Source organism: Tachyglossus aculeatus, chromosome 2 (assembly GCF_015852505.1).
Source record: "Tachyglossus aculeatus isolate mTacAcu1 chromosome 2, mTacAcu1.pri, whole genome shotgun sequence".
In the NCBI taxonomy this organism is placed as follows: Eukaryota; Metazoa; Chordata; class Mammalia; order Monotremata; family Tachyglossidae; genus Tachyglossus; species Tachyglossus aculeatus.
Genome location: NC_052067.1, coordinates 158,243,756 through 158,268,228, shown reverse-complemented (window position 1 = coordinate 158,268,228; position 24,473 = coordinate 158,243,756). Strand labels below are relative to the sequence as shown.

General features: G+C 45.8%; 1 protein-coding gene across 1 annotated transcript in view; it reads left to right on the top strand.

Moving 5' to 3' along the window:
• Positions 1-1,733: 1,733 nt before the first annotated feature.
• LRIG3 (leucine rich repeats and immunoglobulin like domains 3) overlaps positions 1,734-24,473 on the top strand; it is an 81,049-nt gene continuing 58,309 nt past the window's right edge. The window contains exons 1-3 of the mRNA XM_038740179.1: positions 1,734-1,770; positions 13,844-13,915; positions 14,134-14,208. Of these exons, the coding sequence (XP_038596107.1) occupies positions 13,887-13,915; positions 14,134-14,208 (104 nt within the window). The 5' untranslated portion in view covers positions 1,734-1,770; positions 13,844-13,886. The remainder of the gene's footprint in view (positions 1,771-13,843; positions 13,916-14,133; positions 14,209-24,473) is intronic.

Here is a 24,473-nt window from a genome sequence, read left to right as displayed (position 1 = left end):
CGCAGCGCTCAGAACAGCGCTTTGCACACAATGAGTGCTTAATAAATGCCATTATTATTAGTAGTAGTAGTAGCACTCTATTACTACTCTAGTAAGTACTCTAAGTACTTTATCACTCTATTTATTTATTTATTTATTTATTTTACTTGTCCCTATCTATTCTCTTTATTTTATTTTGTGAGTATGTTTGGTTTTGTTCTCTGTCTCCCCCTTTTAGACTGTGAGCCCACTGTTGGGTAGGGACCGTCTCTATATGTTGCCAACTTGGACTTCCCAAGCGCTTAGCACAGTGCTCTGCACACAGTAAGCGCTTGATAAATAAATAAATAATAAATAAATAAATAAATTAATTAATTTAATAAATAAATGCGATTGATGATGATGATGATGATAGTAGTAATCAGTCAATCAATCAATCGTATTTATTGAGCGCTTACTATGTGCAGAGCACTGTACTAAGTGCTTGGGAAGTACAAATTGGCAACATACAGAGACAGTCCCTACCCAACAGTGGGCTCACAGTCTAAATCAATCAATCAATCAATCAATCAATCGTATTTATTGAGCGCTTACTATGTGCAGAGCACTGTCCTAAGCGCTTGGGAAGTACAAATTGGCATCACATAGAGACAGTCCCTACCCAACAGTGGGCTCACAGTCTAAAAGGGGGAGACAGAGAACAGAACCAAACATACCAACAAAATAAAATGAGTAGGATAGAAATATACAAGTAAAATAGATAAATAAATAAATAAATAAATAGAGTAATAAATATGTACAACCATATAGACATATCTACAGGTGCTGTGGGGAAGGGAAGGAGGAGAAGTAGGATAGAACGAGAAGCAGCGTGGCTCAGTGGAAGGAGCACGGGCTTTGGAGTCAGGGGTCATGGGTTCGAATCCCGACTCCACCACATGTCTGCTGTGTGACCTTGGGCAAGTCACTTAACTTCTCTGAGCCTCAGTTACCTCATCTGTAAAATGGGGATTAAGACTGTGAACCCCACATGGGACAACCTGATCACTTTGTATCCCCCCCAGCACTTAGAACAGTGCATTGCACATAGTAAGCGCTTAACAAATGCCAATATTATTATTATTATTATTATTATTATTATTATTATATACGCGCAAGTAAAATAAATAAATAAATCAACGTGAGCCCTTACTGAAAGGGCGGGGCTCAACGAGGGGCGTGCCTTCATCGGGGGCGGGGCTTGTCAAGGGGCGGGGCCGAAGGAGGGGGCGTGTCCTCGTCAGGGGGCGGGGCTTGATCCGTCAGGGGGCGGGGCTTACGGAGAGGGCGGGGCCGGCGGGGCGGCGGGCGGCTGCGAGCGGCGCGGTACAGCCCGCACCCTACGGCCCGCAACGGGCAACGGCCCGCGGTCACCGGGCAACGGCCCGCGGTCACCGGGCAACGGTCACCGGGCAACGGTCACCGGGCAACGGGCAGCGGTCCCCGGTCCGCGGTCCCCGAGCTTGCTCCGGTCCGGGCCCAAGGAGCCCCCCGCGCCATGGGCCCGCTGCGGCTCCCGGGGCTGCTCCTGCTGCTCCTGCTGCTGCCGCCGGTGCAGGCTCCTCGGGCGCCTCCTCCGGCTCCTGCTCCTGCTCCTGCTCCCCCTCCTCCGTCGGGCAGCCTTCCGGGGTTTCGCGGTGGCGGGTGCCCGCGGCCGTGCCGCTGCCCGGGCCCCGTGCTGGCCTGCAGCCGCCGCGCCCTGGCCCGCCTGCCCCGCCTGCCCCGCCACCACCACCTCCGCCTCCGGACCCTGTAAGTTCCGGACCCCACCACGGCACCCCCTCCCCCGGCCTCCTTCTCTGTCCTCCTCCCTCCCCGTCCTCCTCCTCCCCGTCCTCCTCCCTCGTCCTCCTCCTCCTCCCCGTCCTCCTCCTCCTCCCCGTCCTCCTCCTCCTCCGTCCTCCTCCTTCCCCTCCTCCTTCCCCTCCTCCGTCCTCCTTCTCTGTCCTCCTCCATCTTCGTCCTCCCCCTCCTCCTGTGTCCTCCTCCCTCCTCCTCCGTCCTCCTTACTCTTCCGTCCTCCTTCTCCTCGTCCTCCTTCCCCTCCTCCGTCCTCCTTCTCTGTCCTCCTCCATCTCCGTCCTCCCCCTCCTCTTGTGTCCTCCTCCCTCCTCCCCCATCCTCCTTACTCTTCCGTCCTCCTTCTCCTCCTCTTCCTCCTTCCCGTCCCTCTCTTCGTCCTCCTCCTCCTCTGTCCTACTCCGTTCTCCTCCTCGCCCTCCTTCCCTCTCCCCCTCCTCGTCCTCCTCCGTCCTCCTCCTCAATCAATCAATCAATCAATCAATCAATCGTATTTATTGAGCGCTTACTATGTGCAGAGCACTGTACTAAGCGCTTGGGAAGTACAAATTGGCATCACATAGAGACAGTCCCTACCCAACAGTGGGCTCACAGTCTAAAAAGGGGAGACAGAGAACCAGAACCAAACGTACCAACAAAATAAGTAGGATAGAAATGTACAAGTAAAATAAATAAATGAATAAATAAATAGAGTAATAAATATGTACAACCATATATACAGGTGCTGTGGGGAGGGGAAGGAGGTAAGACGGGGGGATGGAGAGGGGGACGAGGGGGAGAGGAAAGAAGGGGCTCAGTCTGGGAAGGCCTCCTGGAGGAGGTGAGCTCTCAGCAGGGCCTTGAAGGGAGGAAGAGAGCTAGCTTGGCGGATCCCCTCCTCCGTCCTCCTCCCTCCTCCTCCCTCCTCCTCCCCCGTCCTCCCCCTCCTGCTGTGTCCTCCTTCTCTGTCCTCCTCCCTCCTCCTCCGTCCTCCTTACTCCTCCGTCCTCCTCCTCCTCCTACGTCCTCCTCCTCGTCCTCCTTCCCGTCCCTCTCCTCCTCCTCCTCCTCCTCCTCTGTCCTACTCCGTCCTCCTCCTCCGTTCTCCTCCTCCGTCCTCCTCCCCCGTCCTCCTCCTCCGTCCTCCCCCGTCCCCCTCCTCCACCCTCCTCCTCCTCCCTGCTCCCCCGTGCTCCCAGCCCTGCCTGCCCTAAGCGCTGCGGCCCAGCCTCCCCTCCGCTCCCCTCCCTATTTGGGCCAAGGACGGGACTGTGAGCCTGCAGTTGGGTCGGGGCCGTCTCTATGTGTTGCCAACTTGTACCTCCTAAGCGCTTAGTACAGTGCTCTGCACACAGTCAGCGCCTGACTGACCGACTGACTGAATGACGTCCGGGGAGGCCAAAACGACTCGCCCAAGGTCGCACGGCCGACACGCGGGATCACAGTAATAATAATAATGATGGTATTTATTAAGCACTTACTACGATGATGATGGCATTTATTAAGCGCTTACTATGTGCAAAGCACTGTTCTAAGCGCCGGGGAGGATACAAGGTGATCGGGTTGTCCCACGGGGGGCTCAAAGTCTTAATCAAAGTCTTTTAGACTGTGAGCCCACTGTTGGGTAGGGACCGTCTCTTTATGTTGCCAGCTTGTACTTCCCAAGCGCTTAGTACAGTGCTCTGCACACAGTAAGCGCTCAATAAATACGATTGATTGATTAATCCCCATTTTACAGATGAGGGAACTGAGGCACAGAGAAGTGAAGTGACTTGCACACAGCCGACAAGTTGCAGAGCCCGGGATTTGAACCCCTGACCTCTGACCTCTGACTCCAAAGCCCGGGCTCTTTCCACTGAGTCAAGCTGCTTCTCTGCGCAAATCACTGCTCTAAGCGCTGGGGGGGATACAAGGCGATCAGGTTGTCCCACGGGGGGCTCACCGTCTCCATCCCCATTTTACAGATGAGGTCACTGAGGCTCAGAGAAGTTCATTCATTCTTTCGATCGTATTTATCGAGCGCTTACTGTGTGCAGAGCACTGGACTAAGCGCTTGGGAAGTACAAGTCGGCAGTGTATAGAGACAGTCCCTACCCAACAACGGGCTCACAGTCTTGAAGATTAAGTGACTTTCCCAAAGTCACACAGCAGACATGTGGCGGGGCCGGGATTAGAACCCATGACCTCTGACTCCCAAACCCGGGCTCTTTCCACTGAGCCACGCTACTTCTCAGAGTAGGAGGAGGAAGAAAATAATAATAATGTTGGTATTAAGCGCTCACTCTGTGCAAAGCACTGTTCTAGGCGCGGGGGGGGGATACAGGGTGATCAGGTTGTCTCACGTGGTGCACACAGTCCTAATCCCCATTTTACAGATGAGGGAACTGAGGCCCAGAGAAGTGAAGTGACTTGCCCAAAGTCCCCACTGATAAGTGGCGGAGCCGGGATTCGAACCCATGACCTCTGACTCCCAAGCCTGGGCTCTTTCCACTGAGCCACACTGCTTCTCTAGAACCCAGGACCCACTGGCTCCTGGGCCCCCGCTACACCCACCCAGCACCTTGTGAAACTCTCCTACCTTTCCCCGTGCTTCCCTCTGCTCTTCTAGAAAATGGGCATAATAATAATAATATTAACAACAATAAGCTTGGATTTCCCAAGCGCTCAGTACAGTGCTCTGCACACAGTAAGCGCTCAGTAAATACGATTGAATGATTGAATGAATGAATGAATGAATAATAATGGTATTGGTTGTTAATAATAATAATAATAATAATAATAATGGCATTTATTAAGCACTTACTGTGTGCAAAGCACTGTCCTAAGCGCTGGATTTGTTAAACACTTTCTATGTGCCAAGCACTGTTCAAAGTGCTGGGGAAGTTATAAGGTGATCAGGTTGCCCCTCTGGGGGCTCACAGCCTTCATCCCCATTTTACAGATGAGGGAACTGACGCACAGAGAAGCAGCATGGCTCAGTGGAAAGAGCATGGGCTTTGGAGTCAGAGGTCATGGGTTCGAATTCCGGCTCCGCCACATGTCTGCTGTGTGACCTTGGGCAAGTCACTTAACTTCTCTGAGCCTCAGTTCCCTCATCTGTAAAATGGGGATTGACTGTGAGCCCCCCGTGGGACAACCTGATCACCTTGTTTCCCTCTCAGTGCTTAGAACAGTGCTTTGCACGTAGTAAGCGCTTAACTAATACCATTAAGTGGCGTTAAGTGGCTTGCCCAAAGTCACACAGCTGACAAGTGGCGGATCCAGGATTTGAACCCATGACCTCTGACTCCCAAGCCCGGGCTCCATCCACTGAGTCACGCTGGGCATGAGACCCCCCTTCCCCTGCCCCGGTGGTCAGACCTATTTATGGACCCCCTACTGTGTGCAGAGCACTGTGCTAAGCACTTGGGAGGGCGCGGTCTAACGGTTTGACGTTGTTTTCCCCCAAGTGCTTGGTTCAGTGCTTTGCACACAGTAGTAATAATATTCATTCATTCATTCCATCGTATTTATTGAGCGCTTACCGTGTGCAGAGCACTGTACTAAGCGCTTGGGAAGTACTAGTTGGTAACATATAGAGACGGTCCCTACCCAACAGGCAGGGTCACGGTCTAGAAGGGGGAGACAGACAACAAAACAAAACATGTAGTAATAATGATGCTATTGGTTAAGCGTTTACTATGTACCCGGCACTGTTCTAAGCGCTGGGGGGGAGATACAAGGGAGTCGGGTTGTCCCCCGCTAGGGCTCCCAGTCTTCATCCCCATTTTCCAGATGAGGAAACTGAGGCCCAGAGAAGTGACTTGCCCCAAGTCCCACAGCTGATAACTGGCAGAGCAGGGATTAGAACCCACGACTTTTGACTCCCAACTCTGGGCTCTTGCCACTAAGCCACTCTGCTTCTCAGTAAGTCCTCAATAATTGTGATTAATAATAATAATAATAATAATAATAATAATAATAATAATAATAATAATAACAGCAATAATAAGTATAATAATGGTAATACAGCAGACACATTCCCTGTCTGCAACGAGCTTACCTTGTAACCTCCCCAGCGCTTAGAACAGTGCTTTGCATATAGTAAGCGCTTAATAAATGCCATTATTATTATTATTATTATTATCATCATCATCATCATTATTATTATTATTATTTGTCTCCCACGGGGCCTGGGTTAATGTCGTTGATCTCAGGGCCCAGGTCAATGCTTTGCATGTAGTAGGTGCTTAAGGTCAGTGGAAAGAGCCCGGCCTTCGGAGTCCAGAGGTCATGAGTTCAAATCCCGGTTCCACCAGTTGTCAGCTCTGTGACTATGGGCAAGTCACTTAACTTCCCTGGGCCTCAGTTACCTCATCTGGAAAATGGGGTTGAAGACTGGGAGCCCCCCGTGGGACAACCTGATCACCTTGTTGCGTTGAGAAGCAGCGTGGCTCAATGGAAAGAGCCCGGGCTTTGGAGTCAGAGGTCATGGGTTCAAATTCCGGCTCCGCCAACTGTCAGCTGTGTGACTTTGGGCAAGTCACTTCACTTCTCTGTGCCTCAGTTCCCTCATCTGTAAAATGGGGATTAAAACTGTGAGCCTGCTTTGGGACAACCTGAACACCTTGTAACCTCCCCAGCGCTTAGAACAGTGCTTGGCACATAGTAAGCGCTAAACAAATACCATTATTATTACTAGTATTATTATTATTATTATTATTATTACCTTGTAACCTCCTCAGTGCTTAGAGCAGCGCTTTGCACGTAGTAAGCGCTTAATAAATAAGCAGAGAAGCAGCGTGGCTCAGTGGAAAGAGCACGGGCTTTGGAGTCAGAGGTCATGGGTTCGAATCCCGGCTCCACCACATCTACTGTGTGACGTTGGGCAATTCACTTCACCTCTCTGAGCCTCAGTTACCTCATCTGAGAAATGGGGATTAATACCAGGAGCCTCACGTGGGACAACCTGATCACCCTGTATCCCCCCAGCACTTAGAACAGTGCTTTGCACATAGTAAGCGCTTAACAAATGCCATTATTATTATTATTAATAAATGCTATTACTATTAAAGTCAAAGCGCTTAGTACAGTGCTGCACACGGTAAGCGCTCAGTTAATACCATGAAATTAATGAAGGTCCATTTCTCTTTTTTTTATCATTATTAGTAACTCTGGAAATCATGCTGCCTTGGCCCAAATGGCGATGGAGCCCACTTTGCCCGGGCCCTGCCGGCCCCCAGTCGAATTGGGTAGTTGCGGGTGGCACAGAGAGACAGGGTTTTATAGCAACAGCCCTCCTTGCCCTGGCTGGTGGTGGCCACTTTAGTGCATTCAGTCCTATTTATTGAGCGCTTACTGCGTGTGGAGCGCTGCCCTGAGCGCTTGGGAAAGTGCCGTCCTACAATAAACAGTGGCATTCCCTGCCCACAACGTGTATCCCGTTATCCAGGAGTCTGTCCTGGTTGCCTCCCCCTCCGACTCTAGCTCTGAAAGGTGTGAAGATGATATCTGTGATTTTTATTTCTTATAGCTGCAATTGTATTTATTTCTATGGATGTCTGTTTAATAATAATAATAAATAAAAATAATAATAATAATAATAACAATACTGGCATTTATTAAGCGCTTACTATGTGCCAAGCACTGTTCTAAGCGCTGGGCACTGTTCTAAGTGCTGGATGTCCTGCTCCCCGCCTCAGACCGTGAGCTCGTTGTGGGCAGGGATTGACACCCTTTATTGCTGTAGTGTACTTTCCCCAGTGCTTAGTGCAGTGCTCCGCACATAGTAAGAGCTCAAGAAATAGAAATGAATGAAGGGAGGGCTCCCGAGGCCCAGAGGGGGGAGATGGGGTGAGGGAATTGGTAGGCCCAGGTTCAGATATTGCTGTTGGTGTCCCACTCTAGATTGTGAGCTCTTTGTGGGCAGGGATTGTCACTCTTTATTGCTTTATTGTAATTCCCCCAGCGCTTAGCGCAATGCTCCGCTCAATAAATAGAATTGAATGAAAAGAGACCCTCTTTTAGTTGGAGGTGCAGGGGAGAAGGGTGTGGGGGAGAAACCAGGCCAGAGAACTGCGGAGAGGATTGAGGAGCTGTTTGTTTTGCAACTTCTTGGATTTGGCAAGGTGGAGTCTGGAGATTTGAGACTTTGCCAGGTGGGCGGAAGAAAAATGTAGTTTGCTTGGAAAGGGGGCCGATTCCTCCCTCCACAGCCCCCGCCACCCACCCCAGTTTAGTTTGGGGGACTTGGGGTGGGGGGGGCTGATGGTCCAGAAAGGGATTTATCAATATATAAAGTAGGAAATGATTAGATTTCAGTGGAAAGGGGGTGGGGGGGAAGAAGCTCACCCCCTTGCCTGTAAGTTTTATTGAAACCAGTCCTGGCCCGAGTAGATGCTGGAAAAATTCCGGCCAGTTTATTGAAGTAAGAATGCTTTCTAAAATTACAGTGGATGATTTATAATGCATTAGGACTTTATAGGTGGTGCCGAGTTGGCCAGTTAAACGCGTAGTTGTTGGACTTCCCCACCCCCTTTCTAAGGCAGTAGGATTTTTGGTGGAAACCGTGTTTTGGAAAGAAAAAAAAAATAACGCACGTGCAAAGTCCCGTAATTGGAGTTGTGTGGGAGACCGGTTTTTAGTCTCCAACTCGGCAGCGATGCTTAGAAGGGTCTCACGCAAGTGGGAAGCGCGGGATTCATTTTCGTTTGTCATCGTGATTTATTTGGTATTTTTCCCAACACTTCCAGAGGAAGAGATAGAGGCTTTGGCGAAAAAGCAGGGGGACTTTCAATTAGTCGAGGCTAATTCTGTTCAATTGCCTCATCTGGAGGTCGGTCGGTGGTGCCTCGTTCATGAGAGGTGAATGGCTCTATCCACAACATAGGGAACTCAACATTTGAATTAGTTTATAGAGCAAACACCTCTGAATGAGTCCGACTCGGAAAAAGTAGACGACTTTTGCAGTCTACAGGTTTGCTTGGAAAGAGTCCTAGAGCGACTCGACTCGATCGTCGCTCGCGTGACCGAGGCCGAGTCTTTTCATTACCTCGGCGGTCTCAAAGGCCTCTTTAGTTCCCTTGATGATAATTGAGTGCAGTTAAACCGAAAGAGCTTCGGAACCATCTTAAACAACCCCCAGAAGTATGCTGACCTAATTAAGATTTTTGTTTTGCCCATAATTGAGGAGCCAACGAAAAACAAATCACGATTTATTTGGTTAGCGCGGCCCCTAATTAGATTTCCGCCGGTAGCGTAAATTGTCTATACGCAAGTTCACATTCCTCGAATGTGTGTGAAAATAAGTTCCACTTGTATAAATAAGCATCGAATCTGTTGTCAGAAACCCTGCTGCGATCACTCATCAAACAGCTATGTCATTCTTGTACTCCTGTGACTTTTAAGACCATCATTGTAGGTATCCCCGGACCATGTGGCCTGAATTCTTTAAGGTAAATGTTTCCTTTGTGTCAAAAGTGTTAGAGGCCCCCCTGCTTTCCACCCTTAAAAAAAGGGGGGGGAGAAGGGAGGGGGAGTGTGGAATTGCTCCATACCCCCTGCAACTAAAGGGCTTGAGGTGCAAGATAGCTACTACAGAAATTTGGTGTAATTAGAAAAGTTGTAGCGCCACATGGAAAAGGTGGGAGGGCTGTAATCACATCTTTTTTCACTAAGCGGGCATTTGATTTCAGAGATTGTGGATACAAAAAAAAATGATCCGACCCTCCTTTCGGCGAAACAGATGTGGGCGCTTTCCCCCCTCCCCTTAGGTTTCCGAAGAAAGTACAGTTCGGGGATTCCCGTTATCGAGGTAACTACCCCAACTGAGTCGAAGACACTTAGGTGACTTTGTACTGTGTTGTTTAGCCTAGTTTTGTGGCATATTGACACTTTTAGGAAGGGCCTGAGTGGGCCGATGACCTGCTTTGCTGGAGTGATAGAATAAGGTAGACCGCTTTCCTTCTGGAAAACAATTCTTCAAATGGATTCCAATAAAAGAGCTAATGGCTCCTGAAGAACCAGTCTTTGTAAAAGTTTTATTTTCAATTGTCTTTTAAACTGATATGGATAGTGGTAGTTTAAAATAGCCAGACGGTGAGTTTCCAAAAGTGCCCTGAATCTGAAAGAATGATGCTTTGTTAGGTGGCCGGAAGGAGAACTTGTGTGACTGCCAGTCGGTGTCACGGCTCGCTTTAAATTCTCCTCGGAATTTTCAAATGATTTATTTTAGCTCCTTGGGATCCCAGTGAAGCCCAAGTCACAGCCCCAAATATCGTTTCTGCTAGCATTAGATCTGTAGTGTTTGCCTCTTGTACGTCTGGAATTGTCAGGGAGGGTTGGGGTGGGGGGGGGGGAAGACCCTCATGGCTTTCACAGCTGTTTTTCTATATTTTCCAGACTCAGACTTGAACATAGCAAGCTGATTTATGAGTCACTTTGGATCAGTGTCTTAAAACAGTTTCAGGCTGGCTTTTTGTTTTTCAGTTTTCCAGATTTCTGCTGAATTAGCAGCTCTAAAGGCCCCAGTGGGATTGATTAAGAAGAGCTGTTGCTGGATTTGCATTTTAAAAATTGGCTTGGGAATCGGGTTTCCCAGAGCTTCAAGGGGAGAAAATGATAGCTGCAGCTAAATGCTGTAAATTAGACTGGACCCTCAAACTGATAGTTTCTCACTCTTGAAAATGCGTAAAGGAAGACTGTTCCTGATGGAGTTTTGATTTCGGGTATTTTGTCAACTATATTTTAGTTTAATACTTTTATAAAGAACCTATTTGGTCCCTTGCCTTCCACAGCTCCCCTCTAGACTGTGAGCCCGTTGTTGGGTAGGGACCATCTCTATATGTTGCCAACTTATACTTCCCAAGCGCTTAGTACAGTGCTGTGCACACAATCAGCGCTCAATAAATACAATTGAATGAATGAATGACACCTCTCTTGCCACTTCCTCCCATCACACTCCCTCACTCCCAGAAGTTTGCTATTCAAGATGTTCATTTGATGATGCGAACAATGTGCTTTCTTGCATTTGTAAAACCAAATGTTAAAAGTACACAGAGAGTTTGTGAAAGTGTGTGTGTGTTTGTGTGGGTGTGTGTGTGTGGGGGGATGGAATGGAGTTTAACTAGTTTATCCTAGATGATGTGCACTTCAAGTCATACTTTCCTAAAATCTTTCAACTATGAAATTTATTTTTATATCCAGATTGTTTTTTTTTTTAAACTCTATATTCACTTTGGATGTTTCATATAGTTAGGCATTTAGTAGTAAGAGGAAAAGCAACCTTAGGTGAGATTTTCCCCTGGCAGACAGTGAGGTTCTTTTAGGGGAAAACATCAGACATGGAGAAAGTATTAACGTATCTTGAAATAGTTGGAGGCACCAACTTCTGTGTATGGAACTGAAGATGTTTAGCACAATTCATTTTCAGGGGATAAAGGGAGGCTTTCATTGAAAGAAATTTTGTTTGAGGAGCTCATCGATTCCAGCCAAAGAATTCAACATATTATTTCCATTAATACAGTTGTGGATGAGTGAAAGCCAGAGGCTTTTTCTATGTGATCAAGAATAAAAATTCACCCAATAGAACAATCTATGAGACTTATTTTTGTCCTCCCAAACTTTTCAGATGATTGGAAAATACGGGCCCCTTGTCTCTGTTGGTGGATAGGGGAAATGCCGGAAACGAGAATAACTTTGATTCCGCATTAATAATCTTGATGGCTTGCTCTGGTTTACCTCCCAGGTACAGTGCTCCGCACACAGTAAGCGCTCCGTAAATACGATTGAATGAAAGAACTATTTTCTTTGGTGCAGATGCGAACGTAGCCATCCCTGGGTATCTGCAGTGCTAAAAACACGCCAGTTTTGTTTGAAACATAATGTAAGTTGTTAAGCTCACGGTTTCCTTGATGGACTCCAGATGGGTGTGTGTTTGAGTTGTGAGTGAAAGTGTCTGGCTCCAGTGCGGTGATCATGCACAGCAGTGGTTGTAATTGCAGGATTTTTATAGTTTAAGGACTCCGCCAGGTTTTTTTTTTTTTTTTTCTTGTTACAACTCTAGCAGAACAAATCTACTCACATCTTGTTGCTGTCTGGTAGGTCCATAGATAAACGTGTTTCAAATAAACCTTTTTTAGATGGGAATCTGGGAATTCACACCAACAGCGTGTATATTGAAAAGTCACTGAGTAAACATGATTGCCCATTTGCGATTCTAAAAAAAAAATAGTATGCTCAAATAATGCCTGAGACTTTACTGAATTTGGGCCGTTTATTTGCATAATTCTCACAACCCCCAGAGACCAAAACCAAATATTGAAATAACTTGGGTATTTGTAGTTGTAAAAGTTCTGTAATTGAATACAAATTAGCTTTTAATTTATTTTTTGGTGGATGAAAAGTCTGTACTGTCAGAACGGCCAAGTGGTATACTTTTGGGGATCTTAGATGGTGCTCATTTTCAGAAATCAATCCTAAAGGGGTGAACTGTGTGTTCAAACACAGAGTGAATTCATTTAAAGAACAGATAATTGAGGGCACTGCATTAAGCCTTTTTAATTTCAAGATTAAAGTTTTTGGTTGTGGTTCTGTTTGAAAGTACCACGTAGAAGCCATCAATCCAGGATCGTGACACATATGGGGAACATATTTGCCACGTCTGGTGCTTAAATATACGAGGGGGGACCCTTGTATTTAGTGTTCTCTTAATTTTATATCTGATTCACTCTCACCAGTCTCACCTCTGCCCATCCCTGAATATTGAGTTCTGTATTTGGAAAGATAGTCCAGGTTTCCTGAGATCTGAGTGGGAAATAAGATTTCTGTGGCTTTTAAGGGTCACAGATCAGTTTGTAAAGCGGTTTTACTTTGTTTCGGGGTATTTGTTTTGGATGAAGTTTGTTTGATCGTATAGCATCTGACATGAAATTGGGTTGTGATGATCTTAGGAAATTGACTTATCTCTTCATTTTTCTAAGCATTACAAGGTTTTTGACCCCGTAAATACCATAAGGCCTGTTCCAAAGGAAATAAACACTGTGGAAAAAGTCTCCCTAGTGTTTGGTTTGGCGCTAGAAAGTGCTTTAATACTCAATTTTATGGTATTAAAAAGATAAGGGGTGGTTCTAGATATGTTCAGAAGCTACTGTTTTCAGCATCCTACCCAACTAGCCTGATTTTTTTTTTTTTCCACTTGATGTTACATCATCATCTCAAGTTTGGGGGTGGGAGGGCTGGGGACAGGCAGGGCTGGGAGGGGGCAAAGTCACAACAACCAGTTCACAAAGGGCCTGTTCACCCAGTGCCAAAACTCCGTTTAATAAAAGTTTGTGGTGGGTTTCCCAGCTGTAGTCCTAAACTCTTGCTCTCAAACATTAGTATTTTCAATTTGGCATTTTATTATGATTTGGTTTGTGGCAAAGGGTGACTACCTTTCAGCCCCTTTTTTGATTAATTCGTGCATCGTGAGTGTTATCAAAGCATAATTCCGTGTCAGTGAGTCTTAGTTGGTATTTTTTTGGTTTCCCTAGGGACTTAACACACAATAATGATAGTGGTGATGATAATAAAAATGATGGCATTTATTAAGTGCTTACTATGTGCAAAGCACTGTTCTAAGAGCTGGGGAGGTTATGGGATGATCAGGTCCCACAGGGGGCTCACAGTCTTAATTCCCATTTTACAGATGAGGTAACTGAGGCACAGAGAAGTGAAGTGGCTTTCCCAAAGTCACACAGCTGACTATTGGCGGAGCTGGGATTTGAACCCATGAACTCTGATTCCAAAGCCCGTGCTCTTTCCACTGAGCCACGCTGCTTCTCTGATAGACGGTCTCTGATCAATTGTGATTGGTTTGTGATTTGGTGTGTGGAAAAGGATGACGACCTTTTAGCCTCTTTTTTACAGGATTCATTCATTCAATCGTATTTATTGAGCACTTACTGTGTGCAGAGCACTGTACTAAGCGCTTGGGAAGTACAAGTTGGATTGATATATGTATTAAGTCATAACAAAGGATAATTACACGTCAGTGAGTCGTTGTTGATGATCTATTTTGTTTCCCTAGGGACTTAAGTCACAACAGATTGTCTTCGATCGAGGCAAGTTTCATGAGTCACCTCCGAAATCTTCGAGAAGTGTGAGTATCAAATCTCCTTTTCATCATGGGGCCTCTTCTCTGAGATGGTTACTTCAGGGAGTGTGGCAGAATGGGCCTTTGTAAATAAAAGGACTGGACCAGAGTCATTTATATAAAAAGTGACATAAACTTGTGGCTTGGGTAGAACTGTTCAGCTTCTGGATAATAATTTACCCGATGATTCTTTGCATTTAAATGGTTCTCATCAATCAATTTAGGAAATTGAACAACAATGAACTGGAGGCCGTACCAAATCTGGGAGCCGTGTCAGCGAATATCACCCTTCTCTCCTTGTAAGTAAATGTGGCTTTTTTTTTTTTTTTTGGCATTTTCAATTTCTGTTGTGACAACATCCATAGTTTTCAGGGAAAGATCTTAGAAGCCCAAGTGTGTGGTAGTTTTGTGTATTTTATGCATTCTTTGGTGTTAGTGCTGGCAGGTGGTTGTTTCCCTGAAATAATTGTGTGTTTCTTTGGTTTCAGGCCTTTGCTTTGGTTGTAGACTTAAGTTCTAAGTAACATTTAAAACATCTTTCTAAAGTAGCATGCAGTACAGTGAGCAACTTGAGTGTGCTGCTGTGTTTTTGAGCAAGCGTCAGGATGTGTGTAATTGTCTTCGCTCTTTCAGAAAACCCCGGTTATTATATAGGCCAGAGATCTGGCCTAGGGCCTGCTGAATACGTATCTTTCCTCGAGGAGAAAGATCAGGGTGAAGTCCAGGTGTAAGGAGTAGCACGACTTTGTCAGAAACCATCATGTTACTTGACTTGGGTGCTTCTAATGGAAAAAAATATAGTCAGCATTTGCTTATTCATTCAATCATATTTATTGAGCGCTTACTGTGTACAGAGCACTGTACTAAGCGCTTGGGAAGTACAAGTTGGCAACATATAGAGAGACGATCCCTACCCAACAACGGGCTCACAGTCTAGAAAAGGGCTAAACTTCAGAGTGTCATTCTTTAAATAGCAGTATAATCCTGTTTTTCCATGTCCTTTTTTCTAGTTAAAGGTGTTCCGTTTTTCTTTATTCTTAGACCATACTGTTTACATTATGAGACTCAGGTTAATTCATTCATTCATTCAGTCGTATTTATTGAGCGCTTACTGTGTGCAGAGCACTGTACTAAGCACTTGGGAAGTAGTTAATGTGTCTGTAACTTAAATATTGGGATACATCCTTACCTCACCTCTTAAAAGCTGCAGTCGTTTTAAGCAAGTTTGTTTCAGCATCAAAGTTAAATACAATAATTTGATTCCTGCAAGAAATCTTCTTTAAAAAAAAATATGTTGCAAGTTGTCGTTGGGAAAGGTATCAGATGGGTTAAAATAATACAGTAAATTTCAGGGGAGCTGTTCAATTAATTAAAATGATCACTAGTCAATTGCTTACATCTGGTAATTTCTCGGGGTTTGTTTTCACTGGGGGCTCAGGTCAGCCAAGTCCCCCGGTGCAGTCGCTGTGTCTGAACTCCCCTGTTTGAATAAGGACTAAGTGACATTTGATACCGGTGTGGTTTTTCCACAGATCAGAATCAGAAAAGAATGAAAGAAAAAGCAGATGGCGTTTGACAAATGACTGTTGAATTTTAAAAGAACTCTCTGGGTTTTGTGGTGTTAGCGTGGACACCCTTTCTCCAAGGCACAAGATGACGTGGCTTTTGGGGGAACCGTGGTTTTGGTCTGTGAATATCTTTACCTGTGTGTGTCCTGGGGACTGTTTAACTTTGTGGGCGAGGGGCAGGGTTTGCTTTTTTAGCCCTTTACGAGGCCTCTGGTAGTTCGACACATTCACTGGCTTCTTCTGAGGGTCCTGTGCACCATATGAAGGGAGTGAATACCAAAAGTCATCCAAAGTAGGCCTAGATTCATTTCATAACCGGGTTCGGGGAGAGAAGGACGTACCTTTTTGTTCGTGTTTGTATCTGACGGAACAGAGGGATTCGAAATGTGTGCAGAAAATACCATGATAAATACAGTAATATCCCAGCTTTAAAATAATAATAATAATGATGGCATTTGTTAAGCGATTACTTTGTGCAAAGCACTGTTCTAAAATAGTACTACTAGTTGAAAGAAAGTCGAGTAGAATTGAAGAAATCGAGCCCTCCGTGAAGCTAGACACTTTCATCCATCCCATTAAAGCGTAATGCAGAAAGTGTAAACCGGGAGTTACTGAATTTCCAGGATGTCCCCACTTTTAATAAATGAACATCTCACCCGTTTTGCGGAAGGGGAGGGAGATCAGGTAGGGCAAAGGCTTCATTTCGTGATTTGGGGAACAAGTTCTGGGTTTTGTGCGGATCCGATTAGGGATGTAAAAGTTGTTGAGCCAGTACGGCTCCTGTCCGATATCGCCTCTCACAGATACACAAGGTCTCCACGGGTTCCTCTTTCTGCCAGAGAAGACTCTCGAACCGTATCCCACTTGGGGGAAGAGTTGGATTCCACTCCGGAATATTCCATCGCTGGCTACATTGTCGTCGTCTTGCTCCCAGCAAAATATTGAGCGGACCCAATTCCGTTTTAAGTTGTTTCGTTGACTTAGTGGAACTCAGTTGGATTTGCAGTGTGTTCAGTGACACTGGAAAGGTTTACCTTGGAGGAGTTGAGCTGCTATCGCATATTGGAAATGACAATATTCATCCACCTGTACTATATATGAAGAAATGGCGCGACTCTGGAAATCAGGAAAGCTGGGGGTTCTGGGCCTAGCCCTGCCATCCGTGGTAAAGATTTCTGACTGAAGAACCAATCAATCCAATCGTATTGATTGAGCGCTTACTGTGTGCAGAGCACTGTACTAAGCGCTTGGGAAGTACAAGTTGGCAACATATAGAGACAGTCCCTATCCAACAGTGGGCATTTCATGAGTTGGACACAGCCCAGCAGGAATCCCGAAAAGTTGCCAACCATTGAGACCGCAGTGCTACCAAGCGGAGCCCAGATGTGGCATGTGTTGTCTCGTTGCCTCTAATTCGGTCCTGCATGTAAAAAAGGAAAAAAAAATAGAAAAAAACTTCGGTTTTCGCAACTTGCTGCCCCATTTTCTCCCATTCAGTTATTGATTTTAGAAGGAACAAGACCGTTAGGGACGAGAGAGTGTCATTCATTCAGTGGTATCTGTTGAGCGTTTACTGTGTGCCAAGTGTTTGGGAGCGTTCGATAGAACAGTAAATAGACACAGTCGCTGCTAGAGGTGCTGAACATGTTGCTGTCTATGTAATCAAGTTTTGGGCCTGAAGAGAGGTAACTCAATAAGTATCACTTTTGTTAAGCACATTCTGTGTCAGGTACACAGTAATGAGTTCAGACACGGACTCTGTCCCTCCTCAGGCTCACAGTCCTAGAGGGATGGGAGAAAGCAAGGTCCGCAATTGGTAAATTTTAGAGTGAGTGCAGCAAGGGGGCAAATGGGCATGTGGCTCGGTATCAAAGAACATCAGGATGGCTTTGGCTTGGTCTACGGTGAACCTGAGAACTTGTTGATTTCACTTTTTCACCATCAGTACTCTAGAGATGAGAATGATGGTGATGACACAAGGAAGAGGAAAGCTCAGTGAGCAAAGGAAGATGTTAGGAGTGACATCTTACTTTATCACATTCTGAGTTGCCTATGCGCTTCGATCTGTACACTTTAAGAGCTCGACATTCCCCACACCCTCAGCCCCACGGCACTTGGGAACCATAGGTTGCTTTTGTTTTTTTGTTTTTTTAATGGATGACTCTCCTTCTAGACTGTAAGCTCCTCTTGGGCAGGGAATGTATCTACCATTTCTGTTGAACTGCACTCTCTCAAATGCTTAATGCAGTGCCCTGTACACAGTAAGTGCTCAATAATTCCTATCGTTTAATTGATTTGGACAAATATATCGGGAAGCACTCATCGGAGACGTGCTGCAAACTTTATATGAAACCCATCAATCAATGGCATTTAAGCACTTACTGTGTGCAGAGCACTTTACTGAGCACTTGGGAAAGTACAGCACAACAGTTGGTAGAGGTGTTCCTTGCCTACAACGGGCTAAATATGGATTGGTCACGACACTCTCCATCTGGAAAACACATCTCGGTAACAGTGGATCCAGAGAATCTGAAAACATCGTTGCCGAAATGTCACAGTTGAGCTGACCCAGTGACAGAACTTTTTGGTCGGACATGAAGGCAATAAGCTCAAGAGCGAATTCAGTGTTACTGTGGTGGAGTAACAACCGTGGTCTAACGAAGAATAAGAAACTTCAGTAGAGCATACAGAAAGGGCTTCTTTTGGGACATGCATTTCTTTTTTTTTAATATATATAAAATCACTTTCTTTGACAGAGTTCTATGGATTCTTACCCATTAAATGTAAAGGAGGCAGAGTGGCTTCCTGGAAAGAGCACAGGCCTGATACTCGGGGGACCTGAGTTCAGTCGCTGCTCTGCCACTTGCCTGCTCTGTGACCTGGGGCAACTTGGTTAATTTCTCTGTACCTCAGTTTCCTTATCTGCAAATTGGTGATTAAATCCTGCCTCTTCTTACTTAGACTTTGAGTCCCACGTGGGACAGGGACTGTGTCCAACCTGATTATCTGGAATCCAAGCCCAGCACTTACTATAGTGTCTGGCACAGGGTGCATGCTTAGGAAATATGATGATGATGATGATGATTCAGTCAATGGCTCAGTGTTTTTGGTGCTGTGTTCTTCCTGTGCTTCTTCTTCATCTCCATGTTACCTTATCGCCCGTCCTTCTTATACAAAGTAACCCTTTCTCTTGTCATCTGATGTTCAGGCACACTTCTAATTGTTCACATTGATCTTATCTTTCCTACAATGGTCCCTAGACCTTCAGCCCCCTTGCTCCAGAGATTCAGAAAACTGACATAAACCCCATAGCAGGAGCCCAGGCTGGTTTAGGGCCTTGAGCAGTTCCCTTCGAAATAATGATAATAATAACAGTAATATTAATGATGATAGTAGTTAAGTGCTTACTATGTGTCAAGCACTGTTTTAAGCGCAGGGGTAGACCCAAAGCAATTAGGTTGTCCCACATGGGGCTCACAGTCTTAATCCCCATTTTACAGATGAGGTAACTGAGGCCCAGAAAAGTTAAGTGACTTGCCCAGAGTCACACAGCAGACAAGTGGCGGAGCCGGGATTAAAACCCACAACCTCTTTGGACTCCCAAGCCCGGGCTCTTTCCACTCAAGCCACGCTGCTAGTTCAAAACATCACAGGGTTGAGGGATTAGTGAGAAAGTCAAACGGATGATCAAAAATGAGCGAATAACACATCATCTTTAAAAGACATCCGATTCTTAAAACTCAGTAATAACTGAGAGCTCCCATGGAGGATAGGCAGCTTAGACAGGCCCTCCCTTTCCCCGTCCCGCCACTCGCCGTGTATAATCCCTTCTCCCCTTCTGGCCCCATTCCTGGAGGTTTTGCTGGTTTGTCCCCTCTTGGGCTGACAGCAGGGAGTGCATGTGGGGCCTGGCCTCTGAAGTGGCAGAAAGCCACCTACTCCGTTGCGCCAGGGACTGTGATGTTGACTTTGGAGAACGGCGTGAAATGGCATGGCTTGTAGAAAGCGGTCCTTGCAGAGCGGGAAATGGACCATCCCTCTCTTCCTCCTCCTCCTTCCTCCCTTCATTTGGCCTTGGGGAAAGTCAGTAGTATCCCCTGAGGTAGTAGAGAAGGCAGGAGTGTAATTAAGAATTGAAGAGTCAACGTTCGTTCGTTTAGTCTTAAGCCAAGATTCATGAAATCTTATTGGGAGTAGTTTTCTTCCCAGTCTTGAGCAATGATTGCTGTTTTTCCCCCCAAACCCGATAAAAGTTTTCGTTTTGTCTCACCATTGGTTTCCAGTTTGTTGCACTGCTTACTGCCTGCGTGGAAGTGAGGTCATGATTTTCTTTCCCAATTCTACACCCCCTCTCCTACCCCTCTGGACCAAAATCTTGAACACTAGACATTGTACATAGAGTAAATATTTATCTCTCTGGCTATGGGGGTTGGATTATCTCTTGGTTTGTTTTTCAGTTCTTTAGGTCCATATGTAATGTTAGTGTGCACTCATAGGTATTTTAGATTGTAAGCCCTGAGAAATAAGAATTATGGTATTTGGGGAGGAAGGAACATGCTTGTCTTGCCTTCATGGCTCCATATGTTCAAATGCGATTTGATGAACTACTGGGTCTTTAGCATGACCAAAATTGCATGTTTTAGGTGCTTTGAAAATACTTGGGTTCAAAAACTGTCATTAGCAGGTTGAAATTTTCATGGATCCCTCCTGTGATCGTTGGCAACAAGAACAGTTGGCAGACATGAACCTTGTCCCCAAGGAGCTTACAGTCTAGTGAGGAGCTGGTTGTAGATAATAGCAAAAAAGTTGTATATGAAAGATGCTATCCTGAATTTTCTGAAATAATCTACTAGTGATGTTAGCTAAATGAGTTGATATCCCTCCGATTGAGAACTAGAATCAAGCAATTGCCTCGAGCACGATGGTTTGAGTAGTTTTTCTTCACTATTCTTTAAACTGATGGTGATCTACTGATTAGTTTTGGCGCCCTCAGCGCTGACAGCTGTCTTCTGGTGAGACCTGCATCAGTAATTGCTAGGTGGACTACGTCCCTAACCAGAAATGTATTTAGTAAATGCTAAATAAGAGCCCGGGAATGATTGCTTGCCCCTACGAGGTGTATTTGCTGGCTGTCCCACTGTTGGTTTGGAGGAAAGCGTCCTGCTGTGGAATCTGGAGATCTGGGTTTTCATCGTTTGAGCCTGTTGGAGCCAGGCCTTTACTGGGGAAAGTTTTGGCCAAGGAATCTCACCTGGGACATTCCACAAGGTGGACAATCCCAGCAAAAATCCAGACAGGAAGCTGGCTACCGTGGACAGCCTCTACTGCAGCAAACACCTTCTGGGCCTTGGCGCTCAAAAATATCATTGAGGGGGTGGTGTCAAACCTTAGTAGACCTATTCTGGAAACATTTGCTCATTTTTTATACATGGTATTTAAGTGCTTTCTCTATGCCAGGCACTGTACTAAGCACTGGAGACGCTAATAAGCTAATAAAATTGGACACATCCCTGTCCCACATTGGGCTCCTAGTCGTAATCTCCAGTTTACAAATAAGGAAACTGAGGCGCCGAGAAGTTAAGCAACATGCCCGTGGTCATTCAGCAGACAAGAGGCGGAGCAAGAATTAGAACCCAGGTACTTTTGATTCCCAGGAGTTTGCTCTATCCGGTGGGCCATGCTGCTTCTCCATTGAAACGGAGTTGATTCCACTGTCACCCCTCTTACAGTAAAAGGAGGATCACAGTGAAGGGGTATCTGCTTGGGCCTTGAGGGTGAGAAGAAGGCCAGTTAGCAGCAACAGCAGCAGAATATAGCCCTTCTCCTGTGGAACATTTAAGATAGCGGTCAGAGGTCTGCATTTCTGCTCCAGTGACTTGTTTTAAGAAACCAACCTGAAAAAAAAGAAATGAATTGGAGATGTGGAGAGATTTCAGTCACTGGCATATTATGCAAGTGAAGACTGTATTCCTGTTGCTTTAGCGGGAGGGATTTTGGTAGCAAATTTGTACTACTGAATATGTGTGGTTCTTTAATCATAATGTTGTTTTTAAATGACTGCCCTGTCGGTCACAGGCTTAAAATTGGCCACTTGTGTGATTGATAGTTGTTGCTCCGCCGTTCCGAATACGTATTGGTTAAACTTTTATTTGTTGTACTTTGAGTACCATAAGCAGCTTGAGCTAACCCAATCAGGACTTTAGTCTAATGATTTCAAGGAATTGAGTTAATAGAACACTAGCTACTAGTTAACTCGAGGTCAGCATCAGCTGGTGACAGCTTTTTTCTGTATCAGGCCAAATAATCTCTAGGAAATGGGAGCAGCGTCTTTCTGATACAGCTCTCGAAGCGCATACTTTGATAAAAGATTAAACTGACACCTCTGGGCTCAAGTCCCAGCCACTTCCTCTGGACCGTGAGCTCGTTGTGGTCAAGGAATGTGCCTGTCGTATTGCTGTAGTGTACTCTCCCAAGCACTTAGTACAGTGTCTGCACACCGTAAGCATTCAATAAATATGATTGATTGATTGATTGACTGGCTTACAAGAGGAAGGTAACTCCCCACTCCCCTCCCCTACAGAAAGGGAACCAAACAGGGCAATCTCCTGCCCCAGAGATTCAGACATCATGTGAGGTGAAACCTTTAATCTATTCTCCCTCTGCCACTGCGTCCGTAACACAGAGAGGAAATGGAGCAAAGCGAAGCAGTCCCCGTAGAACGCCAGTGGAGAAAGGCCAATATTTTCTCATGTTGAGCTCTTGGGGAAGGACTGTTAGCTGTCTGAGTTATTTTGAGGTGCTTTTCAGTTGTCACTGTGGTGGTGTGAACGATACCGATGTGCCTCCCCATCTCGTCCTTCCTTTTACTAATAGTAATTGCGGTTTTTATTCAGCACTTTCTATGTGCCAGACACTATATTAAGCACTGGGGTCAACACAAGCAAATCGAGTTGGACACATTCCCTGTCCCACATGGGGCTCTCATGGTCTTTACGGATGAGGTAACTGAGGCCCGGTGAAGTGACTTGCCCGAGGTCACACGGCAGACAAGCAGCTGAGCCGGAATCCAAACCCAGGTCCTTTTTATAATAATAATAATAATAATGGCATTTATTAAGTGCTTACTATGTGCAGAGCACTGTTCTAAGCGCTGGGGGGGATACAAGGTGATCAGGTTGTCCCACGTGGGGCTCACAGTCTTAATCCCCATTTTACAGATGAGGTAACTGAGGCTCAGAGAAGTTGTGACTTGCCCAAGGTTACACAGCAGACATGTGGTGGAGTCAGAATTCGAACCCATGACTTCTGACTCCAAAGCCCGTGCTCTTTTCCACTGAGCCTGGGAGTCCCGGGAGTCTTTTTACTCCCGGGCCTGTGCTCTGTGCAGTAAGCCATGCTGCTTCCAGTTTACTTCCTTCCCCTTCCCCTAGACTGTTGCCTCCTGAGACCGGGACAGAATCATTTCATTTCCCTTTTCTTTTTTTTTCCTCTTCCTCGATCTTGACCCAATCTTGTGTCTTAAAATTGGGATACGAAGTGTAGCGTAAATGGACTTCTGAACCAGATTTCCTCCTCTTAATCATCCCGAGGAGGCTTTTTTTATTGTTCCCTAGAAGCTGCATATCAAAACTGTAGATATTGCGGCGTTTATGGTCTAAGAGCTAATTGTCTTTTGTGTCGACCCGGATTTTAGCTGGAAGAAAGCAGAACTGACGCTCCTTCTGCCCGGTGGATCATTTTGCTGCTTTGAATCATTAATTCCTAATCAAGAATCTGTCTCCTTGCAGTGCTTCCTCAGTTGGCAGCGTTCTTTGATGCCACCATGCCAGCAGGCTAGCCTGCACAAGTTTTCCTGTAACGTATCTTCGTAATTACCTTTTTAAAAGAGTTAAGGAGAGCTTATTTTTATCTACATGGGAGAGGCCTCTCCCTCGCCAAATCTACTTATTTAAGAAACGGCTTGACATTTCGTAGGCCAGGGTTAGCTCTTTCAGTTGAATTCATCTTCAGGACGGACCTCTTTGCCGTTGGTGTAACGTTGGGGATTTCTTTGTTTCACGGGGCTAAGGAGAGCTGCACATCTACAGTCACTTAGCAGACCTGTGCGTCCATCAGAGTGACAGAGACAGAACCGTAGCCGTCAATAAATCTAACATGCTCAGTTGCCGACGGTATGGAATGACCATTAATTTAGCAATTTGTTCATCGCAATACCTGTGCGGGTTTAAAGGCTGTGGTTAGAGTAATGACTTTTTCGAGAATAAAACTTTAGTACCTTAAATGGCTTCCGATTAATTTACAGCGCACACGCCCTTTCTGCCGAGGGAACGAAAGTTGCATGCTAGCACCTTCTCTGGGCCCACACCTTCTCTAAACAGCCAAGAGTGCACATCCTTGCACGCTAGAGCCAAAAAGCCTACGGGTGCGTCTTGAGCAATCGTTCTGAGGCGGTTGCAATGTGTTGACAGTTATTCGGTCTTCATCAGAAGCAGCAAATCTGATTGGTTCAGATTTTCCTTTTCGAGAACTTGATATTCTTGTTTTTCACGGTCCCGAGGGGGGAAAAAGAAGCCAAAGTAACCCATGCAAGCACCGTAACTTGCAGCTCTTTTCTCCTAGCCCTGTAACATGGCGTCCCTTTAAAGAGTGCTGGAAAACCCTTGAACCAAAGATAGGGTTGTGCTTTATCAGTATCCCATCAAAACGGGAAAATTGTTCTGCATTCTTCCTGCTGGTGTATTAATTAACCTTCGTAATCTGGAGCCTATAAATCAACAGAGATTACTCACCAGCTCCTTAAATTTGTAAGGATGTAGGTTTGGTACCAAACAGGTATGCTTAAGTTTCCTTCTGGAGACCAAACACCTATGTAGACTAGAAATTGCCCTTCCGTCTGGGCCTGAAATCTTGGGCTAGGGTTTATGAGCAGCGTGGCTCAGTGGAAAGAGCCCGGGCTTTGGAGTCAGAGGCCACGGGTTCAAATCCCGCTCCGCCAA